Genomic DNA, 24962 nt, shown 5'->3' on the forward strand with positions numbered 1-24962 from the left:
CATCACCTCACGCAGTGTAACGCGACGACATCAATGACCACACATCACCAGAATGTACGACGCCATCTTGACGTCATGATACGTCGAACGACAGCATCATCGCTGACATCATAGCTTGGCGAAAGGCAAACCCGATCCCAGAGGATGTGCATAACCTTCTTAAACGCAGAAAGCCTGCAACACCTCTGATTCCGGAAGCAGTATAAAACCAAACGCAGCAGGCTTTCAGTGTGTATGCTGGTTCGGGAGAGGAGAGAGGAGGGGAGAGAGAAGGGGACCCACTGATGGATGATTATGAATGAATAAACTTTTTTTGAAGTCCGACAGCTTCCTCCGGGTGAGGTGGGGAAAGAGGGGATGAACCCCAGTCCCTTCCACAACTTCCACCCTAAAAAGAGCATATCTGTAGAATGGTCTAGAAGCCAAGCTCCTCGGGGTGTGGGTCATTCCTTCGTAGTAGTAGTAGCCACTTCTTGTTAGTTTTAAGAACTTCTCACTAGATGGCGTTACGTATATGTCCTCGGAAATATCTCTTGTTGGTGTTAGTGATTTTCGTGTATAAATTCAAAGCATATCCAAGGAGTGAATGATGATGACTGCACCGAAGCGTCCGTCCGTCCGTTCATACGTCCGTCAATCACACACACACACACGCGCGCACACGCACACACACACACACACACACACACACACACATACATACATACATACATACATACATACATACATACATACATACATACATACATACATACATACATACATACATACATACATACATACATACATACATACATACATACATACATACATACATACATACATACATACATACATACATACATACATACATACATACATACATACATACATACATACATACATACGCTTGCCCTACCCATCATCATTCATTCTGTGGATATGCTGTGAATGTTTTTTTTTTCGGAAACGAAGGTAAAATGCATCCAATCGTGGCAGCTTGTCGGTGTAAATCTAAATGCTGTCGTCAGCTGTGCAGAAACCTGATGGGTGCCGGTATGAATATTAAGCGAAACAAGACTTCCATCACTTGGACAGCGATGATAGGCTCCAAATGAATTTCTCGTAATGGTTCCTCAGAGAGAACCACGAGCCCTTCTATACTCATAAATCTCGTCAGCCGCGCTGCATGTGTTCGACTGCTCATCCGAAGGTCGCGCGTTCGATCCTGTACACGCATATCGCATTTCAATGGAGGCGAAAAGCTTGAGACACTTGTACTGTGCGATATCAGTGCACCATAAAAAACATCAGATGGTCGAAATGGCCCGCGACCTCTACTACGGACTGCCTGATATCATATCACTGTCCTCAGCACGTGAAACTTGATAGATTATTGCGCACAAATCCGCGTGCATTTTATTTGTAGCTTTGTCTTATCACCACACGAATGAGAAATATTCAGTTACACAGTACAATCTATGGGTCGAAGGCATTTGCCAGCTATGCACGTACGCGACCGCGCAATGAGATTAAGAGACGGATCAAACGAGGCGCAAGGCGAGCCTTGACCCGCCACACGAAGCGCGGCGACATTGACCGTCATCGACTTCAATCGCGGTCACAACGCGAAAAGGTGCGTTGCGGGAATGTGCCTCGACACGTCATTCCGCCGATCTTATCGCCGTGCACGCGTGTGTTCTTGCCGTACGAGACGTCGTGACCTACCTGCGCGAAGAGCGGATCAGTCGGAGTATAGCGTCTCTGTCAGCGTGTGCCGTTCACAAGTATCAACAAGACCACGCAGAACCATCAGGTGTGCACTGTATCTATAGAAGCAGGCTAGAAGTAAGCGATAATAACCATGCACTAGAAGTTTTCCATTTTGTTGTGGTTTTGAGGCGCGGTCGTTCTTGTAATCAGTGGGGTCATTCACGAAGTGTGATACGATGCAATTTTCGGAACTGCATCATGCTAGTGTTAGAGCACGTAAATCTGCATCTAGAAGCACTCGGGAGTAACTATACATGCACACTACTGCCTGTATGCGTGTGCGTGCGTGTGGAACGGAGAGCAACAGGACGAACTTACCACCGATCCCAACTGGCTGCATTCGAGAGTGCCCTGTGTGAATGGGTGTTACTTTTTTTTTTTTAGTAGCAGCTCCTTTCACTACTTCCATCAAGCTTTAAACATTCGCTGTCATTCAACACCATTCTTTATCTATACTACAGTTGCTCGTGTTCGCAGTAAAAGCTATTTTATTTTACCACAACGATATAGCTTTCTAAATATGTAACAAGCGATATACACTGCTTGTGTCCCCAATGTACATTGTAGGGGAAGGTGATTATTAATTACAGACGCTTATAGCCGTGTGAGTCACTGGCATAACAGGTAGTAGAGGTCTTAGACCCTTCCCCCCCCTCGATATTTCAATTTCTGTTGTGTATATATATACACACGCACGAATATGCGTATGTAAGAACAATCGCACGCTACATCGCCTTCCTGAACAAATTCTGGCGGGGTCACAGGTGAGAGGAAACATAATTACCAAAAACAATCAGACAGGGACAAAGAAACGGTCGTAAGGAACATAAAGCCCTATGTAACATTCGCCCATCACACGGGAAGATTTTTGGCCCGCAATTCGCCACTCATTAAAATATTGTTTCAAGTTGTACACATTCAACCACAGAATTCACTCGGTGTGCTATATCTTTATTACTCTGTTTTAAACGTGTCACCGGCGGTTCCAAACATTTCACTGTCAGCCAGCAACAGGTCAGTTTTCGAGGTCATCCTTGGACTCATAGTTTCCAACAAAGCTGTCACAGTAGGGCTTACTTCCTTCTATATCATGCCTGCTATCGCCTCCTTCGTCGGTAGTCTTTCTCAGTCTCTAATGTCATTCTCGCTCTGACATCCGGCGTTGATGGAGTTCAAGCACCTATCTATCTTATCACTATTTCGCTTGCAATGCTAATCAGAGCACACTCACACACGCACACACTAGTCTCTACGTACTGCTCTCGCAAGAGGTGCGATTGCCGTCCCTTGCGTAAGCACGTCCTGAGATGTATAAGCGCACGCGATACGCGCGAACATTCTCAGCCCTAGCATCAATCAGGTCCCACAAAGCTATTGGCTGCTCTTATGCTCTAGCAATGATGTCCATGCAACTCAAAGTACTGTCTTTTCTCTTTTACTGAGGCGAAAGCCTCACACGCAGCGCGAACACAGACCATCGGCACTGACAGTACGAGTAGTACAGAAAACAAAATCACCGCGACGACGTCATCAATCACCTCAACCTGACATCGTAGATCATTGAAACCTGCGTATTCACTGTGACGTCACACAATGTGACATCATGCGATGACGTCAGGGTGTTTTACCATCACCGCTTGGTTAAAGGTGGGCTGATAACGGAGGCATTACAAAACCACGTGAGTTGCGCAAAGTTTTGAATGTTGGTGGGAGGGGGGTGTAGGGGGTGATTGATGTATCATTGGAGAATGGAGAGATAGGCGAATACATAAGGATTCCTGTCAGTTTTATTTTTGCCTTTATTGTGCGTTTGTGTGTTTGTGCGTGCGTGTGTGTGTGTGTGTGTGTGTGTGTGTGTGTGTGTGTGCATGTGTGCGCGCGTATGTATGTATGTATGTATGTATGTATGTATGTATGTATGTATGTATGTATGTATGTATGTATGTATGTATGTATGTATGTGTGCGTGTATGTGTGTATATATGTATGTATGTATGTATGTATGTATGTATGTATGTATGTATGTATGTATGTATGTATGTATGTATGTATGTATGTATGTATGTACGGTCGTTCTTTTATGTTATACGAGCTGCCAAATACAGTCGCGATAAGGACAGTATAAGGATTCATAATTAACATAGTCTAATAATTTTCCCCCATCCTTAAAGAGGCGATCCTTCGACTCTTTTTTAATGAGTCTCGACTATAGTCGGATACAACTTGAGAAGTCAGGGGAAGCCCTACCCACACGACCGAAGCACGGCGGGCGATCGCCTCAGGGGGAAAAAAATAAAAAATGGTCCCACTCTCTCTCTCAGCAACCCTCTCTGCAGGCGGGGTCGACGGCCGTCCGGCTCGTGACGTCAGTCAGGAGTGCACTACCATTGCCGCATGCTTGTATGCATTCGCTTTCGAGGAGGAGATTATTGATGATGACATGCGGGGTTTAACTACCAAAACCTCCATATGATTATGAGAAATGCCGTCGTGGAGAGCTCCGGGAAATTTCGACCAACTGGGGTTCTTTTAACGTGCACCCAGTTCTGAGCACACGGGCCTACATCATTTCTGCCTGGTTGGGTGACTCACTACACAGACAGACAGACAGACAGACAGACAGACAGACAGACAGACAGACAGACAGACAGACAGACAGACAGACAGACAGACAGACATATAGATAGATAGATAGATAGATAGATAGATAGATAGATAGATAGATAGATAGATAGATAGATAGATAGATAGATAGATAGATAGATAGATAGATAGATAGATAGATAGATAGATAGATAGATAGATAGATAGATAGATAGATAGATAGATAGATAGATAGATAGATAGATAGATAGATAGATAGATAGATAGATAGATAGATAGATAGATAGATAGATAGATAGATAGATAGATAGATAGATAGATAGATAGATAGATAGATAGATAGATAGATAGATAGATAGATAGATAGATAGATAGATAGATAGATAGATAGATAGATAGATAGATAGATAGATAGATAGATAGATAGATAGATAGATAGAAATACGGACACACGGACAGACGGACACTTCGCCCCACTCATTATGATTCCCTCAGTGAATACGCTGTGATTTTTTTTTGTGCGCTTTATTTCTGAGCACCAAATAAACCTCTAAAGCAAAGTGAGCGCGTAACGGCGTCAGTTGTTAGGCATACAGCATATTTTGTTCGCAGTGTTTTCGAACGACGACAAGCAACCAAAGTTCCGGATTTAAGCGAACTTGTAGCGGTCGTCATCGATTCTGTGAGCATTGTTCGAGTATCGAAAATACTCATTTTCGGCACTGTCAAAAGCATAGTCATGACCACGTGAAGTCAACAACTCACAGATTATGGTTCAGCACCAAACAAAGTTTTTCCCATCGCGAAGTGGTTTCTATTATTTTTTTTTCTAAAGCAAGCACTTTACATTGTGCTTCATCGTGTGCGTGCACTGTCAGTTATTGCGGGTTGTGTCGACTCGTTTTTCGGTGCATTGGCAATCATTCTCGAGTTGAACGACTGATTTAAGTGTCTCCTTTTGTACTAAAGCACTGCTGTGGAATAATATAGAACTGAGCCGCAACATTTTCTTTTCTCGCATATTTTGTCGACGAACAGCAAACTGCGTATATTCAAAGCCCGAGCACAATGGAAAGCAGTACCCAGCTCGTGCCGCCATTGTGTGACGGACGACACGAGATCCGCACAATGCACGATAAACGCCGTGGTGGAGAGGAAGCGCTCAGTCTCAAATTTCCTGCGTGCCTCGAAATCGCAATTTCTTCACAACGCCTTTATGTCAGGTCCAATCTTTCTTTGATCCATGGCTTATTTGCTCATTTTTCCACCCCTTACTTATGAAACTGCGGCGCCCCGATCGTCGCTTTTACTGGCGACCTTATTTCTAAATAAGCTGACGTTCACAATAGACCGACCATTCTCATTGGATCATTTGACCTCGCGCATGGGAAAAGCCTGGCGCGTGTACTTTGGTTTTCCTTTGTGACCGGGTCTAGCACGTGTTATCGCTTGGCGCAGGCTGCGCCTGAGCAAGGCATGGGTTTGATCGAGGTGCTGCTCCATATCCCCACGCAAAATTTCTTAGACAACGAACGGAGATCACCGACGGACAACAGAGTTGGAAGTTTGCGCCCGTCCTTGTCTGTTTCGTCCGTTGCCTAAAACAAAATTGCACAAGAAGTAGTTGCACCTGAACGTACAGAAACTTTCTAGTAATTGACGTAGCCAGGAAAGGGGATCTAAACCCCACCTTAAGACAATTTTCAGTTTTGCATGCGTATATACGCACACGCATACATACTCACGCAAGCCAAACGCATTCCAGCTACACCCCTGCAGGATACGCAGACTGAGAAGGAAAATCATGGCTTTGGCCCTCGTGTTGATGTTATGGTACATTCGATTGGTCGTTTTCGAGCGCCCCAGAGCGCTTTCGCGAGGCGCGTCGCGTTCGACAGGCTAGAAGCAAGTGCTTTGGCTACGTTCGGCTGGTTCGGTCAGAGCACCACGCTCCAACCCAGAGCACTCTGAGGTACATCGGGGCGCGACCGAGACCTGATCACGCGACCCGTGCACCTCATCTGTTAGCAACAAAAGATGATGCGGTGACGAGTTTCCTCGTTCAGCCTCCGATTGCTTCATCGAGAAGCTGCACGTTCAGCTTGAACACGAGTTCCCTGGCTCGTATCAAGAGCAGAAAGGCCATTGCTGCAATCCGAGTCATAGCATGATGGCGGCCAGTTGATTGTTACCATTAGAGCAATGGAAAGAGGGCCCTTTGAGTGTTCCTTTTCTTTTTCCTCCTCCTCCTCCTCACACAAATGAATAATGTATGGACCAGATTATTTTTACTCTCGCACCCACGTTTAGATCAAGCATGCATAATCTTGACCCCAGTTGTCATCAGTCGGCGAAGCCAGCGTAGGGGCTGTGGAACGGTACGTCACCTGATGGCGAGCGTTTAGTGGCGGCCATCATGTTATAAGCACAGGCGGGATGCTTGCGTAGTCGTCCGTTCCCCGCTTTCATGGCTGCGCAGCCCCCCATCAAAGATGGCTGCGCCCTGAAAGCGATCAAAATTCTGGTCTATAGTGACCATAATTGTTATATTTACTACGTTATCCACAACTCTATGAAACTAGCGACGTGACAGGAAGCGAAAAGGAAGGAAGCAAACTATCGGCGCTCCCTGCTCAACACAGCTCGCTTCAGAAGGCGCAGCCTCGGGAAGTCACCCTTCTGGCAGACGTTACGGAAGTCGTCCAAGCCGACGCTGTCGGCCAGCAGGCAACCGAGGCGGTGTTTTCGAGACAGCTTGTCAATCTGCGTCATCCGAAGGACGAATTGTACATGTCGTCACGTAAGGGCAACAGTGGACTTAGTGCGTCGCAAGTTTGCGCTAACCCTAACGTAATGACAATGCGATCGAGAAACTGTTCACAGGACGTCCTCCGATGTAAGCAACCAACTATTATACCTTCGTCCGGAAGGTGATTAACAGTGTTACAATATATCAAGCTAAGCGTAAGCATTAATCTAAAAATGTGTAGTGTAAACGTGAAAGGATACACCAACAAAAGAAAACTCGCGTGTAGAAGAAAGTAGTTTGCAAAGGGAAACCTGGTTTTACTGTTGTATCGTGCGTCAGAACGGCGCACGTCGAATGAAGGGGCCCGGCAGCCGAAGCGCCAGCCGAGAAGGAGAAGCGACACAGCCGAGATTATTTGGGCAGAAAACTTTCTCATTACTGTCTACAGCACGCTACATACTGGCGTAGTGGGCCCCATGGGGGGAAGGGGTGGGGAGGGATATATCACTCCTATATATTTAAATGAGAAATACATAGTGAGATGTGTTCTCATTGCAAAACTTTGAAAAACCTTCCGTCTGCATGCCTTTGTATGTAAAAAGATATAGTCTGCAAAAGAAAACATGATTATCTTGGCTTTAAATGAAAAATACGTAGTGAAATGTGTTCTCATTTCAAAACTGCGAAAAAACTTCCGCCAGCATACTTTTGTTTTTATCAGTTTTTTTACCTACGCTGCGTGATGAGACATTGGCGAAAAAAAGAAAGCACAGGCTATTCTTTAACATTGAAAGGGTTGGACATATATAGAATACACATCGCCCATAAACTTTATTGGTTAAGTAACCACAGGTGGCCGAAACTTCCGGAGCCCTCCACTACGGCATCTCTCGTAATCATATGGTGGTTTTGACACGTTAAATCCCACGTATTATTATTACTGATGTCATCTTACATGTCAGTTAAAAAATGCGTTAAAAGATTAAAAAAACTAAATGCGAGCTTTTCAGCCACAAGCAGCTACCTCCGCTTGCGCACTCGAAAACACAGAAAACGAATCGAAATCAGTTGATCGTGCGCGACCGTCATGCAAGACGAGGCAGGACAGAGTTTGACTGCATGACAAAGCAGGGTATAGGAGACAATTCACAACTGATATCTCTCGTGTATATGGACCAATCGAGAGCTGTCTTACAGCGAAAGTGGTATATGGCTGGGAGAAAAGAAGAAGAAAAAAAAAACGAGTGGCGGCGGTGCCACGAGCGGTCTCCATTGGCTGCGCCATCAGTTACGTCGTTCGAAGCGTCGCACGCAAGCACGAACACTATTGGCTGCGTTGTGAGTGACGTCGTCCATCCCGTCAAAGCCACGGCGCCCAGCACGCGCGCACCGGTTTCTACAGAAACATTTCATACGGGATAAGCCACGGGTAACTCTAGAAGAGCGCAGAGAGCAGAAACGTGAGAGGAGTCGCCTTCGCCGGGCCGGTGCACACTAAAAAAAAAAAAAAAAAAAAAAAAAAAAGACTATTCGGGGAGTGTTTCTGCCGTACGACAATAATCGTCATATACTTCGCGTAATCACCACGGTTCCGATAGTTAGCGGTCACAAACGGCGTGCGTTATCGGTGTGGCACAGCATTCTGGATAGGACAGTGGCCAGCGCCGGGTTTTCAAAAATCGAAACGCTAGAGAAGTCGGATGACGATAATTGTGTCTAGCAGAAACACTCCCCAAATATTCGCTTTTTTTCTTCTTTTAGAGGGTTCTGCAGTTAGGAAACGAAACAAATTCCATCATATTCACGGAGTGAACGATGATGAGCGGGGCGAAGCTTCCGTCAGTCCGTCCACGCTTCCATCCGTCCGTTCATTCTTGCTTCCCTCCGTCTGTGCGAACGTTCATGCGTCCATCCATCCATCCATCCATCCATCCGTGTGTCTGTCTGTCTGTCTGTCTGTCTGTCTGTCTGTCTGTCTGTCTGTCTGTCTGTCTGTCTGTCTGTCCGTCCGTCCGTCCGTCAATCCGTCCGTCAGTCCGTCTGTGTCCGTCTATCCGTCCGTCCGTCCGTCTGTGTCCGTCCGTCCGTCCGTCCGTCTCTCTGTGTCCGTCCGTCCGTCTGTCCGTCCGTCCGTCCGTCCGTCCGTCTGTCCGTCTGTCTGTCTGTCTGTCTGTCTGTCTGTCTGTCTGTCTGTCTGTCTGTCTGTCTGTCTGTGAGGTCATCCATCTTTGCGTCCACGCGTCCATCCCGCCTTCAAGGCACGCCCCCGAGTTAGCTGACAATGTCAAACGCTTGCAACAATTACGACATGCTCTGCGGCCACACCAGCGTCAACGTCAGGATTACAGGAATGCGCTCGCCTAGGCAAACGCCCGCTTTCGGAGGCAGTTTCTCTAGCGGAACTTTGGCTTTAGCCGCAACCTCTGTGACCGCCTGTGGTTCGAGAACGCCCAGAGCGATTAACGCATTCCGAAACGCATATAACCGCTCATTACATTCCTCCGTGATCGTGATGATGCGAGACACAATGTGCGGCATGTGAAATAAACCCCGTGGTTGAACCCAGGCCAAACTTGTGTCGAACCTCATCAAGAAGTACGAACACGTAACCAATAATTGTGAAAGGTTTCGCAACCCACTGCTAAACGCCGGGGCCGCGCGTTTGAGCTTTCACCGGTAAACCATTTGTGCGGAGTGCTTGGGCGGTGATTTTTTTTTCTCATGGCGTCACGTAAACAAACTGCTGGCGTCACAAATTGTGTCGAAATGAAAAGACAAGAAACTCCAGGAAAGAATGGCCCACACATTCTTCTTTGTAAATATTTGGAGATCGTTTGGGGCGCTTTTAAAACCACGCATCGCTTCCTTTTCGCCGCTTCTCACCCTGCAATTCAAGATCGCTTTATTTCTCGGTAGTCTCGTATACATATTCAATGCTGTTCACGCGTGACGGAGTCCAAGTCAAGCGTGAAGAACGCACGTTCACCGCCAAGTGTGACACTGGGTCAAGCACGAGTATGAGCCGCTTCGGGAAAAAAAATTGCCAACATATCCACGGAGTGAATGATGATGAGAGGGGCAAAGCGTCCGCCAGTGCTTCCGTCCGTCCGTTCGTTCTTGCTTCCGTCCATCCATGCGGGCATCCGTGCGTCCGTTCGTTCGTTTCTCCGTCAAGACTGTCCACCCGTCCACCTAGTGAACATTTGAGGTACCGCCATTTCACATCCTTTCGTCATATCTTCATCACATTATTGCGGTACAAGGTGGACAAACACAGGTACGCCTTGAGACAGCGAAAGTAGCGTTTTCTCAACAGCTGAGCCGTAAGATCGTCCTCTCCATTCTCGAGTAAAGGCAGGGGCCCCCACGGGGTGTCCCCTAAATCCCCCATCATTGTTTTCGTCCGCATGTAGACACGCATCATTTCCCTCCATCTCAAAGAGCATCGCCCCGATGCGAAGTCAGTAATGCAGTTTTCTGTTTGTTTTTTTTTTTCTAAAAAAAAGTCGCACTCAATCACTCGCTGACGTAGGGCTTCATGCGCACTACGTGAATGATTTCAGGTTGATGCTGGCGACGATATACAAGTACCGCCATCCAGCGTACACTTTTAAGGACTAAACGAGATGTGGCTATATACTACTACTAACACGGAACGCACAGCCCACGGAGTATGGAGCTTTGCCTTTAAACAACATCGCCACGCTATACCTGCCTCGCTCAACGTGTACGAGACAGGCGAGGCTTGGTCTCAACAACGCCCAGTTCTCGTTCACCACCAGCTTTTGCAGAAGCGCATTTCGACGCGGCGGTACAGTCATTACGGCTGCCGGTTCGAAGGTCGCGGGTTCAATTCTCTCCTTGGCGTACGCAATTCTATGGACATCGAAATGCAGGAGGCTCTTGATGCCGGGGCGCCCTAAAGGAGCACCAGATGGTCCAAATTTCAGGAGCTTGTCACTGCTGTATACGTGCGTCATAATCATATCGTGGTTTTGATACGTACAACCACACAAATTATCGGTGCGTAGGCGCCACTGTGATATGCCGACGTGTAACTTTGCACATGTGTTCCGTACACTGCAGCTTGGTTCAAGCTTAAAAATGAAAACTTCAAAAATAAAATCAGCTTGGGCCTCGTCTTTTATAAAGAACAAAACGATATAGCGTTATCTGGCTCTGTGCGCACGACTGTCTTAATTACTATTTTAGCATTGGTTTTTGGTGAACCATTACACGACCTTCAACTGATTTGGAAAAGAACACTATATTTAGTGTTCTTTTCCGAACCAGTTTTAAGCCGTGGCACGTCTTTACGGTGAAAACCTGCTCGCCATGCAAAAGGCCTTCGTTCGATTGTCACTCGAAACCGAAACGTTTTATTATTAATTTTATTATTAGCATTCTTCTCGATTTCTCGCTCGAGGACAACGCTGATTTTTCGCTCACAACCAACACAGCCGACGCAATAATTTCTGCAAAAAGGGCTCTTTGACGCTATCGCGTCGAAAATAGAGAAACACGATTTAAACAAAAAGGCATATGGCATGGCGCACATATGTATATTTATAGTTAAAACCAGCCTCTTGTAGTAACGTACTGCGCAAATAAAAGAGAGAAATATAAATGTACATATTTCCTTCCCTTCACGTCATTTATGTAATACGTTAACTTTTCATGGTGGACCAACTGGAGCTGACAGTTGTACCGCTTCACTCCCTGACGTATCTCGCTAGCCCTCGTGTTTCAATCAGGAAACTCAGTCTTTAATTGCTGATCGATTCATAAGCGGGGTTTAACGTCCCAAAAGCACCATATATGGTTATGAGAGACGCCGTATAGTGGAGGGCTCCAATAATTTCGACCACCTGGGGCTTCTTTAACGTGCACCCAAATCTGAGCACACGGGCCTACAACATTTCCGCCTCCATCGGAAATGCAGCCGCCGCCGGGATTCGATCCCGCGACCTGCGGCTCCGCAGCCGAGCACCTTAGCCACTAGATCGCCGCGTCGGGGCCAGCAGTCGCTGTTCCGGGCTAACCTGTGCCCGGTAAACGAAACGTCACTCTACAAGCAATACACCCTGCAGACTGATAGCAGGGAGCATGGAGCGTCGGCCGTCGATAATCTGCCACGCAGCAAAGCGTGGTGGCATTTATACACGTGCTTTTAAAGTTTCCAGCGTTATCGCTAGTGGCCGCGTAAGTTACAGAAGAAACTGTACTGTACACGTTGTGCGCGTAATCTCGTCGGAAGGTTCCAAGATTATCTAGATAGTACCAAGTCATTCGGGAGCGGTTCGCGCAAGGCAGCGTTACACGCGTGATGGTGGCGTAACAAAAATAGAAGGAAAAGAGAGCGTGCGGCATCACCATTACAACGTCACAAATTGTTGCTATCGCAGTCACCACTACGCCAGTGACACGGTAACTTGTTTTTAGTTTATCGCAAAAAGCTCGCCGCACCGTTGCCGAGCAACCACTGAGCACAACACGGGCTCGGATTTTGCTCGGCAATGGTGCGGAGAGTTTTTTGCAACAGCAGTGCCGTCTTTATAGTGTCCCTAACAGCTTTGCTTTTAAGCCATACATGAGGAAGAAAGCAAGCAACAAAAGGGAGAAGGCAGTGAGGTTAACCAGAAAGACATCTTGTTGGCTACCCTACACTTGGTGATTAGAGAAGGAGACAAGAAAGATAAGAAAGAGGGAAGATGAGAAGAAGAAAAAAGGAGAGACGGACAGTATTTTCACTGCAGTGTGTAGAACTCCACCGCATGTCAGAGGCGTTCACACAAACCCGTATTTCTCAAGAAACACAGCAGGGCTTTGCCTTGTGGGCTGTCGAGGTATGCGGTCGTTGCTGCAATAGCACCTGCACAGAAAGAGGCCGATCCTCCAGTCGCCGCATTGCGTTGGTGAGTTCTTGACTGTCTGAGGCAAATCGAGGACAGTGGCACAGCAGGTGTTCGATATTTTAATCCATGCCGCAAACATCGCATGCCGCACTGTCAGTCATTCTGATTAACGAGGTATAAGCTATGTTGAAAGCAACTCCAAGCCAAAGGCGATAGAGAAGCGAAGCTTCACGTCGATGTAGGCCTGGTGGAGGCCGGAGTTGTAGTGAAGGGTCAAGATATTGTAGTCCGGTACAACGTATGCTGGTGCGTTCCACTCAGACAGTGCGAGACTGCGGGCCAGTTGACGAATCTGCCTCGTCGCGTCCGCTCTAGAAAGCGGAATCGGAACGCTGTTTCTTCTTCATGCGACTTGCGAGCAGCATGATCTGCAGAATCATTTGCGCTTATACCACAATGACCAGGTAACCATTGAAACACAATGTCGTGGCCTTGTTGTATTAAGAGGTGGTGAAGTTTCACGGTTTGGTAAGTCAACTGGTCGTGGCATCCACGTCGTGGAACTGACCACAGGCACTGTAACGCTGGTTTCGAGTCAGAAAACACGGCCCATTTACTTGGTATTTCTTCAGAATGAGTTCCAGTGCCATACGCAGAGCCTCGAGTTCTGCCATCGTGACCGTCTTCGCATGTGAAGTCTTAAAACGCCGAGTTACCCTTTGTGATGGTATAACCACTGCTCCACCTGAGCTGGACGGAGTAGTCGAGCCATGCATGTAAATGTGCACGTGGTTACTGCAATTTTGTTTCAGTAGAGATAGACTCAGTTGTTTTAAAGCATCTGTTGGTCAGTCCGATTTTATCCGCATTCCTGGGATTGTTAAGTAAACTCGTGGCCAGCTCAAGCTCCAAGGAGGAAGCAGTGGCTTTGATACAGATGCGTACGCCTCACTAAATGATGACCGATGCTTGCAGACAGCGGCACCGTATGTTATGCGGGGCCTTTCAGTAGCGGGGCTCGCCAGGTGGTGGGAAGGGGTCCTGGAATAATGCCCGAGGTGCATGCTCATTGTCTCGGTAATAATATGCGTCTTGACTGAGTGATCTTGAGCGATGGCAATGGTTTCAGCCATTGAAGCACTGCGGGGTAATCCAAGGCATATGTTAAATGCTTGTGCTTGAATGCTCTGAATTGTCCGCAGATTGGTCTTGCCGGTGTTAGATATTGTAGGGAAGCTGTACCGCAATAAACCGATAAACAGCGCTCTGTAAAGTTGCTGCATGGATGGTATGGGCATTCCCCATTTCTTTCCTGCAATGAATTTGAACATGTGACATGTTGCGATCAGCCGCTCCACATAGTTCACGTGTAGAGTCCATGACATGTTTCTGTCTGACTCCCAAAAGCCTGTGGCTTCTGCTGAACGATATGTATTCTCCGTTAATTGATCTGCTGTATGCAGACATTGGTTTCCGCGGGAACGCTACCACTGCACATTTTCCGCAGGACACCTCAAGACCTTGTTTATGAAGGTAACATGACGTCATTGTGGCAGCCTTCTGAAGGCAGGTAGGAAGCTGAAGCCTAGTTACACCTGATGTCGAAATACCAAATACACATGTCGTCAGTGTAGATAGAAAGTTTTACAGTGCTTGGTAGATGCTCGAGTAGTCCAACGAGAGTTATATTGAAAAGTGTAGGGCTTAGCACCTACGCTTTTCAGCCGAGGAGTCCCTGAGGGACTCCTCGGCTGCTGTAATAATCAGGTGTTGGGCCATTCGCTGTCACCACGTAGAGTGATCTCAGCTGTAAGTAGCTGTACACCCACATATATACTTTGTCACCAAGACCGACTGTTTCCAACGCACCAAGGATGGCTTCATGGGTAACATTGTCGTAACCCCCCTTAACGTCTAGAAACAGGGCGGCACACAGTCTCTTACAGGCTTTCTGGTGTTCAACATATGTCGCCAGATCAACAACGTTGCCTATTGATGGATGGCCGCGCCTGAATCCGGTCATGGATACTGAATAGATTTCGTAGTGTTCTAAATACCACTCCATTCGTGTTAGAATCATTCTTTCCATTGTTTTCCTACACAACTGGCAAGCGCAATAGGACGGTATGAGCAATATCCAAAGGAGATTTACCAGCTTTTCGAAGTGGAATGAGGCGACTTGACTTCCATGCTTGGGGAACCGTACCAGTCTGCCAGGAATCATTGTAAAGGCGTAGGAGAGCCTTCCGGGCTTAGTCTCCAAGATTACAAGGGGCACGGTACGTAATGCTGTCAGGTCCGGGTGCTGAAGAACGTCTGCACAGTACCACTGCCACCTCTAGCTCATCCATTGAAAACTGTTACTCCATACGGGGATCACGTGAATCGGTGGGTTGTCAAGTGTTTACATTCTTGTTTCGTTTCCGTGAAATTGGACTCGCCGACAATTATTCTACAGAATAATTCTGCGACGTCAACCTCTCTGCATGGTTGGTGAAGGGCCAGAGATGAAAACGGGTGTCGCTGACCAAAGGTTGTGCTAAGACCACGGACAGTTCTCCATATCAGTGATAGGGGCTTTCATGAATCCAACAACTCGCAGAAGGATCTCCAACGTCCCCAAGCCCGTTTATCCATGTGCCGTTGTATTTTCTTTTGAATGCGTCTAGCCAGCCTCAAATCTTCCATGCACTTTGTCCGTCTGTACCTACGTTCGGCCCGACGACGCGAAGTTTCTCAAGCTCGATGTCGGAATCGGTGCGCTGCAGAATACCACGTATTCACTATTAAACTATACATAAGAGTCACATAATGAGGTACGCGCACAAACGCCAACTTAACAAGAACCATGAATTGTGTTCACGTGGCGCAAGATTCATGCGTGATCCGAAATATAATGTTAGATATGCAGGCAGAATTTTATATTGCCGCGAGGCGTATTGCGGATAGTGTTGCGCATGCCGATACCACCGGCACGCGGCCTTATCGTGGTCCAGGATGCATTGCGACTCATCTGCGAAGATCATGGCCCGCACGTCGACCATTCGTTGATAACGAGATAGCGCCGGATGCTACGGCGACTGTATCTGGGATGGTGAACGCGCCTTGCGTTCCAGTGGGACATTTATGTTACCCGACGGCCGTCGAACGCGCCTTGCGTTTCAGTGGGACATTTCTGTTACCCGACGGCCGTCGAACGCGCTGTTCGCCTCCCGCTAAGCCGGTGTGTCTGTTTTCCTTTAGTGGGCGCAAGTCCGCCAAATAAACGTATCTCCTTCTATTTCTACTAACCTCCCGGTCTCCTGTCTTCGGGCTACCCTCACTCTTACGTGTCAATATGGACGAGATTGCGTCCTTCGTGGAACCCATGCGTGTTGCTCGGTCGATGATAAAGCTCTCGACTAAATCTGGCGCACGCTCAAATTCCCATTTAGGCGCGGCTTGGCGCAGCAGGCCAGAATGACGCATCGTGGCGCAATTGGCACAGCACTTCCACCCCTGTGAATGGAATCTTTTGTACCAATCAAGCACCAGTATTATTTCCGCTCACACATTCGGCGAGCGGTCATCATTGATCGTGTTACATGTAGTTAATGTATCTCATTGTGAAGATGGTTTCTATTTCATGATACTTCTAGTCATTAATACCTGAATTGTCTTTATTGACCAAATGTTTTAGTTTGGGTTTATTGTTTGTTGGTTTGTTTGTTTAATTGTTTGTTTTCGCCCCTCAGTGCTCAAAAGCCCTGAGGATAAAATAAAATATTAAATAGGCAGCCCGTGTACGCACATTGTGTTCCTACTTCACGCCCTCCTCCCATCTACCGTCCTTTCCTTCTTCGGCCAGAAAAAAAAAGTAGAAGGCGCATATTTGAACGTATTGAAACAAACCATATTCACTAGGCCATGGTGGCCTAGTGAATATGGTGCTCACCTGCTGGTCGTGGGATCAAGTCCCGGCCGCGGCGTAGGCATTTTCGATGGAGGCGAAAGCACTCCAAGCCCGTGTACTTAAATTTGGGTGCGCGTCAAAGAACTCTAGGTGGACAAAATTTCCGGAGCCCTGCACTACGGCGTCTCTCTCATTCAATGGTGGTTTTGGGATGTTAAGCCGCCACAATTATTAGTATTGAATATCTTGAAAACAGCGCAAGAACTACGCCTACAAAAGAAAATTGAAAGACTCGGCTTGGCTCCGTCCTTCTATCTTCTTTTGTCCGCGCCGCAATTTGAGCTGTTTTCAAGATTCTCGATAACTATTACCAATCAAGTCCAGTTATCAGTTCTTCTTAAGAAGGACCTGGCAGATTTTATCCGCCGGTCTCTGCAAATGCACCCATTTACGACAGTGTCATCCATTCCGCTAGGAATTTCCGTGTAGTTCCTATTTCGTTGTCTGCAACCCTTGCAAGCGGTGTTGCCACCGCATAGTTCAGTCTGCCTACTCAGATAAAGCGAGAAGGTGACGGAGAACGTTTCCGCGTCACGTACGACGAGGTGCGTCACCTGCCTTGCCACACGAGGCTCGATCTACAAAGTCGATGAGAAGTGTTTAACCTATTGTGTTCCATGGGGTCTTTATCGAGGGAAGGCGAAAGTGAAACAAGCATGGTGAAAACAAGATAAAACTGCAGCTACTGGCGTCCAAGAGAAAGTGCTTTGAACAGTACTTCCTTTTTTTATCAGTTGTGCCAACCTTTGGCTTGCTGAACAAACAGCGCCGAGAGTCTGAAATGGGCTCGCCCAGATAATACAGCAAAAAAAATAATATTTTTCTTTTCGAGAGCCTATTCAGGCCTAAAATTCAGACGCAATCACACAGGAAGACATGGCGACACGGACGCCGCACTCCAAATAGGTTTTTTGTTTTTTTGAACATATGCGCAGGCTGCACTCATCCCGTCATATCTTTCTGTGTGCTTGCGCCCAAACTTTAGCTCTTGAATATCTTTAGGGAAAAAAATTATGCATCGCCAACCAGCCACGACGTGTTTAGTTGAAATAACGACATATGTACAGCGTATGACGGTTAAAGGAAAACGCTGATGACGATAGCATACTAACTCATCTCGCTCATGAATTCCTGTATTTCTCAGAAATAGGGTTGAATACATCAGTAGATGTCGATTCCCTTTGGCTTCACTTCAAATCTGTCGTACGTTTTTGTATCGCTCACCACATACCTACAAAAGTCAATAGCCCGCCAAAAAATAATCCATGGATCACGCGCGAAGTTATTCAGGCGAAGCGACGTTTGAAAAGGTTACGTAGAGCAATAAAAACAAAAGGCGGGGGAGAATCCAGAATTCGAAAGCTACCGGATGCCATCGCGGAATTTAAGCACAAAGCTAAACTTGCTAAACAACGCTATTTTGACAAGACACTACCTACGTTCCTTCTAAATAATCCCTGCAGGTTCTGGAATCACTTTCGCGCCACTAAAACAGCAGCATCGCATCTCCTTCCAGAAGAAAAAACTGTTAAGGCCAACGCATATAACGATTTTTTTCGATCGGTGTTTACCGTTGATGATAACGTTATTCCGCCAATAGAAGAGCAACATCGTACGAAAGTTGACCAATTAGACATCGCTGATGCTGGGATTTTCAACCTGCTACTTAAGCTTGACACCAAAAAAAGTAATGGACCAGACGATATACCGAACAGTTTTCTGAAAAGATATGCAGAATGGTGTAGCAAATATCTTGGTCTCATTTTCCGAAAATCACTCACGACTTCACAACTACCTAACGATTGGAAGATCGCAAAGGTGATACCGATCCATAAAGGAGGAGACGCAGCACAATTTTCAAATTTCGGACCTATTTCATTGACCAGCACATCATGTAAACTACTCGAACACATAATCTTAAAACACATGACACTATTTCTAGAGCACATAATTTTTTTCTCCCCTAACCAACATGGTTTTCGAAGTGGTTTATCGACGGTAACTCAACTTACTGAACTAGTTCACGACCTTGCCATTACAGTTAATAACCGTGATCAAACTGACTTAATTCTACTTGACCTATCTAAGGCTTTTGACTGTGTATGCCACAGCAAACTAATAGCTAAAGTAGAAAATGTTTTCGGAATAGGAGAACTTTCCGCTTGGATAAAAGCTTTCTTATTTAACAGGCCACAATTTGTAGTCTATGAACAGATGTCTTCTAACACAGTAGAAGTAACATCCGGCGTTCCCCAAGGCTCGGTACTTGGGCCATGCTTTTTCTTGCTCTATATTAACGATATCACTGCTAACATTACTTGCAACATCAAGCTATTTGCGGATTACTGTGTGATCTATAGAGAAATTAATCATTACAACGATCACATTATGCTTAATGATTCTCTAGCTGTCGTGGCTAATTGGTGCTTTAAATGGCAGATAAAAATAAACACACAAAAATCAGGGATAATGACCGTAAGCAGAAAAACAAAACCATCCAACTTCCCATACACCATTAATAACACACTTCTTAATAAAGTTGAGGAACATAAATATCTAGAAGTTACACTGACTTCTGATCTCAGATGGGACAAACACATCGCTAGTATAACTTCGAAGGCGCTACGCAAACTATTCTTCTTAAAACGAGCTCTAGCGCTCTCAACAACGCCAACGAAGCTGCTAGCTTACACATCATTCGTAAGACCAGTTTTAGAATATGCAAACACTGTCTGGTTTCCGTATTCACTGACTAATATAACCAAACTAGAAGCAATACAAAGGAAAGCTGTAAGATTTATTTACAACATATATAGACGCACAGATTCCCCAACACATCTTTTAACTCAGTCAGGTTTACAAACGCTGTCCACAAGAGCGAAGCACGCTCGCTTAAAATTCCTTTTCCAGCTAGTAAAAAATAACTACAAGATAGATTCATCCAAATACCTTTCATTTTCACAGGCTCGGCAAACTCGCAATAAACATGCGCGCACGTTGTCAGAATACGCATGTAGGAACGACACGTTTAAGTACTCATTCTTCCCGCGCGCGATAGCGGAATAGAACCAACTTGATGCCACTATCACAAACTCCCAATCGCTATCAGAATTTATTGCACAGATAGAAAAAACTGGGTGCGCATAACAGTTTATACGCATGCAGGCGCACCGGTCCAGATCTGCTGTTCGTTAGTTAAAGCAACACCTTTTTCAGTGTTCCTTTCACAGTAGTATAGCTATTTTTGAAGTATGCTTTCAGTGCTTGCTATTCCTGTCACAACTGTTCCATTTATGTTTTCCCTCACAATACCAATGCTAACATAAGTTCCTTTCTTCAATCATGTATTTCATTTCTATCGCCTTTCGGCATGGTTTCAGCTCTGTATAGTGGCTATAACTTGCTTTGTATCTTGTGATTATTGCCTACATTGTGTATTAATAACATAATTAACGTTTAACTTCTGCACTGCTCAATGGTTATATGATCCTCATGTCCTGTTATTATGCTTGCATGTTTTTACATCTACATCCTTTTTTTTGTGTGTGTAAAAAATTACTGTATTGCCCAACTGCCACGCTCTCGAAGGAGAGTAGCAGTATTGTAAATAAATAAATAAATAAATAAAAATCACTGGTCACGCAAGGGGTGGGAAAACGCGTTCGTTGTTTTTTAGTAATCCCCGCTATTTTATAAACAAACGCCTTACTTCAAACAGGCGGTAACCGTCGCTTGCGCAGGCGTGGGCACAGGGGATACCGGAGGAATTTAGAAGGCACCCTCCCTAATCATTTAAGGGAAGAGCTCACAGAAAATCAGTGAAGGCCTTATTGAACTTTTTTGCGTGGTAGTGGCCTATTGAATAGGCTATAGCACCCCAGCTGACTTTTTTTGTTTTTTTTTTCTTTGGCGCGTCTACTTCGCTCTTCGCTTTCTTTCCCATTTTTATTCCACATTCTCCCTTCCCTTAGTGCAGAGTAGCAAACCGGATGCTCTAATTTCTGGTTAACCTCCCTGCTTTTCCCTCATTTTTTTTCTCTCTCTCTAAGGGAGGAGCCAAGAAGTCATTCCCGCACGTTCACTTCGTCGGACCTGTGCCTTTAGTGATTGACGTGTACAGGGCTGAGGCCACACAAGTCTTTCACAATAATGGCGGCCCGAGACACCTCACGTTGCATTAATGGACCAGTGTATACTCCCCGCCGTCACGTCCGCATAGACGAAGATTAAACTGTAGGCGGTTGTTAGCCGTACATCATCACGTTCACTTTCATTTTTGCATCTATTATAGAGCTTGTTTGTTGGACTCGACCAACAAGTGTGTGGGTGGAGGGGAGGAGGGGTGCGTTGCTGTGAAATGTCGAAATAAAACTTGATTTGGAAATGTCCCCACCTTTCCCCATTTCTTCCGTGTGTGCCTCTAAGTTGCTTCATTCGGAAAGAGAACCTTGTGTACAGTCGCGCTCTACATACGAGTTTCAACGCGCTGGTTAAGGTGATCGCAAGCCTGAGACACCAACTAACGTTCAATTGGGTCAGAAAGTGCCACTAATTGAAGGAGTTTAGTTAACCAATTTTTTATTCAGGTTCCTCTTTGGAGTGTTTGAAGACATTTTGGGTACAGACAGCATGTTATATTGTGCGCGACTCTACGTTATGACAGACACATAACGATGGGAAAGATTATAATTTTCTATAAATTGACGGAAATTATGTGCGGGGTTTTCCGATCCAAACTACTCAACCACTCACGGTTTGTAGCGCAATCGACTTACCTTAATCTCGATCAACGTGTCGTCATCAAAGCCGAGCCACGTCTTGCCCATGTGCACGTGCGTCGACAGAGTGGCCTCGTGGAAGTGCCGGTGCGGATCTCTGAGTTCCTCACAAAGCTAAGCGATGACAAAAAATAAAATAACATAAAACACGAGAGTCTAATCCACGCTGTAGCGTTTATAACCATAAAGATTCCTTCATACACACTAGAGGGAACTCTGGCACTAGCGTCTATGGGAGCTGCAAGACATGGTGCTTCAGCGAGCATGGGAATTACGGGAATGACATGGATTTGCCAAGTTTGCAAGTCGTCGTACCTTACATTCGTTCTGGCTCCACGTGGCTTGAAGCAGCTTTGTCACGAAACAACAATCGGCAAACGTTCGGCAGTTACGCTTCATTACCTTAATCTTTTAGGCTTAGATCGGGTCACGAAATGAAAAACGGTTTGTTTTTTTATTCGAAACAAAACCAAAACACAGCAATAAACGAAGCCACAAGTGCGTTCGCCACCCGCGAGCACAAAGACTGCTGATTTTTTTATACACGACTCCAGGCTTTTCACTTAAACACTATCTTTAAAGAGAGACGTGTGCTCTGAAGGTCATTATACCTTCATTCATTCCAAGAAAACATGAATTATTTGGGGAGTAGTTCTGCCACACAACAATAATCGTCATTAGACTTGCTCGTGTTTCCTTTCTTGAAATCCCGGCAATCGGTACTTTTCTACACCGATAATGCGCGCATCGTTTGCGACCACGAACTACCGAAACCGTGGTGATCATGCGAGGAAGGTATTCTAAGTAGGTGACGATGATTGTTGTGCAGCAGAAACACTCACCAAATACTCGATTTACTCGACTTTTCCCGAGTGTAGAGTGTTGGCGAATCGTAACATCCTAAACAGAGTTATATAAGTGGCGTATTACGACTCACTGAAAAAGAGTTACCCATACGCTTTTTTTTTTCTATTTCGCTTAAGGTACACATCTCGCTAAGACATTTCGTGAAGCCAGAAGAGGCGGACACCTCAGAGTAGGAGAACTCTGTGTTGACGCGAGTGGCCAACGATCCGACGCCGGGAGTGAGCGAAGAGTTGGCGTCGTCGAGGTTGAAGACGTTGAACTTGTACACGGCCAGCGACACGCTCAGGCAGACGCGATGGCAGTCGGGATACACCAGCCTCAAGCTATCGGCCAGCCGCATCGCATTTTCCTAACGTGAGGAGGAAACATAAAAGAAAAGACACTCGAACACAAACCGTTCAGGGCGATTGGGAAAATTCGCTATAAAGTCAAACGCTACGGGAAGGCTTCTGCGACATTTTCGAAGGAAGAATTAATTCAAGACTGTTATAGTATTTGTCGCAATAAAGATATTTAGATTTTTTTTCCTTGCGTAACTTCGTAGATATCAGAACTGATACCAGCACATTTGCAGCGGCTAGTACAGAGAACATTTCCACAGGAAGTGTGTTTCAAAGGACAATGACAACATCAATTAAGTGGGAACGCCCGATCAATTTTCAGCCGGCGCGGGAATCTTCGTTCGAACCCCCCACCAATGCTTTTAACAGCCAGCGTCCATTTCGGTGGCAAAGTGGTAACCATGCTTGGGCTGTTGGCCCGAATGTTTCGGTTTCTATTGATTGATTGATTGATTGATTGATTGATATGTGGTTTTAACGTCCTAAAACCACTGATGATTATGAAAGACGCCGTAGTGGAGGGCTCCGGAAATTTCGACCACCTGGGGTTCTTTAACGTGCACCCAAATCTGAGTACACGGGCCTACAACATTTCCGCCTCCATCGGAAATGCAGCCGCCGCAGCCGGGATTCGAACCCGCGACCTGCGGGTCAGCAAAATGTTTCGGTTTCGATACCGGCGCGGTGGTCTCATGTCAGTGGACGCGACATGCTGGAGGCCCGAGTATACCATGCGATGTGAGCGCACCTTAGAGAACACCGGGCTGTCGAAATTTTCGTAGCACTCCGCTGGAGCATGAAACATCATCATATCGTGGTTTTGGACAACATCACCTTAATTTTGGCACGTAAAGACCCATGTAATAATAAAAGATAGCTGTTTTTTACGACTTCTCACGCCGATACAGTGTCCAGGCAATGTGTCTGAGGCATTAGGCGGCGATAAGACTGCACTACCGTCAGGCCGGAAACAGCGGTCACGCACGCAGAATTGTGCCGAGAAGAGTGGTTCGCATGTTTACAAGAAGCTCGGCAGCCATCTTTGCCGACGTAACGATGACAAACGTGGAAGGCAGCGTGCACTCAACGCTCAGATAAGAGGGTTAATTATGCATACCGTTCACGTTCGCGCGCGTGTCGTCATGCCCCCGCATGCATATTACGACGGAAATAGCCGAGTGTCAGCTCTATATCTCTGTCGGTACGAGTACAGCGTTAATAAAGCAGCGTCGTCTCGACGGCCGTCGGCGCGCGTCGTGAAAACGACGCCAGAGGTGTTGTATTACTTCCTGATAAGGCGCGTTGCTTTGGCGCAGTGCTTTGAGCATCGGGCTTTAGTGCTAGAGCCTCTTAAATCCTAAAATGAGTACAACATCTATTCACTTCGTTCACTATCTTACAAGTACAGCATTTGCATAAACATTAAATCCACGAGGACAAGTATATTGAACCCGAACAAGCGAGCCCGGTAAAGAAACACCCCGGTGGTGGAAATTTCCTGACCTCTCCACTAAGGCGTCTCTCATAACGATATCGTGGTTTTGGAACGAAACCCCCCCCCCCCCCCGATTATGATATCACAGAATAGGTAGACGCACTCACCATGGAATAGGATTTGCGGTTGGCCGACTTGAATGGATTCGTAACCGAGGTGCCGATGGTGTGTACGTGGCGTGGGTCGTTTCGCAGAAATACCTTGTGCATTGACCTGCATGTAAGTGCAGCTCGTTTACGCTCAGTATAATCATGGAGGCGACCATCTCGGGGTATTTGCGCGTTGACAAGCTAAACAAACGTGAAGCTTGTGAGTGCGCGAAGGGTGCTTCCAGCACCAACCGATAATTTATAACCACGGTTAACAACGGCAACTTTTCAAGTTAAACTTCACGTTTGAGGTGGAATGATGCACTGATGCCATATTCTAAAAATGCTATCCGGAGTACAGTTACCCTTAAAAAGGGCGCTTTGCTCCTCCGAAATACGAAATGAGTGCAAATGTTTGCGCACGGCACGGCAACAGGGAGAGGTGCTTTTCTCCTAGTGGACCTATTGATTGATTGATTG

General features: G+C 46.2%; 1 protein-coding gene across 1 annotated transcript in view; it reads right to left on the reverse strand.

Moving 5' to 3' along the window:
* Positions 1–6972: 6972 nt before the first annotated feature.
* Positions 6973–24962, reverse strand: part of LOC142802701 (uncharacterized) — a 44714-nt gene continuing 26724 nt past the window's right edge. Inside the window, exons 3-6 of the mRNA XM_075887676.1 lie at positions 24501–24606; positions 22721–22906; positions 21688–21804; positions 6973–7119 (exon numbers count right to left, since the gene is read on the reverse strand). Of these exons, the coding sequence (XP_075743791.1) occupies positions 6973–7119; positions 21688–21804; positions 22721–22906; positions 24501–24606 (556 nt within the window). The remainder of the gene's footprint in view (positions 7120–21687; positions 21805–22720; positions 22907–24500; positions 24607–24962) is intronic.

This window comes from Rhipicephalus microplus, chromosome 3 (genome assembly GCF_043290135.1).
Source record: "Rhipicephalus microplus isolate Deutch F79 chromosome 3, USDA_Rmic, whole genome shotgun sequence".
In the NCBI taxonomy this organism is placed as follows: Eukaryota; Metazoa; Arthropoda; class Arachnida; order Ixodida; family Ixodidae; genus Rhipicephalus; species Rhipicephalus microplus.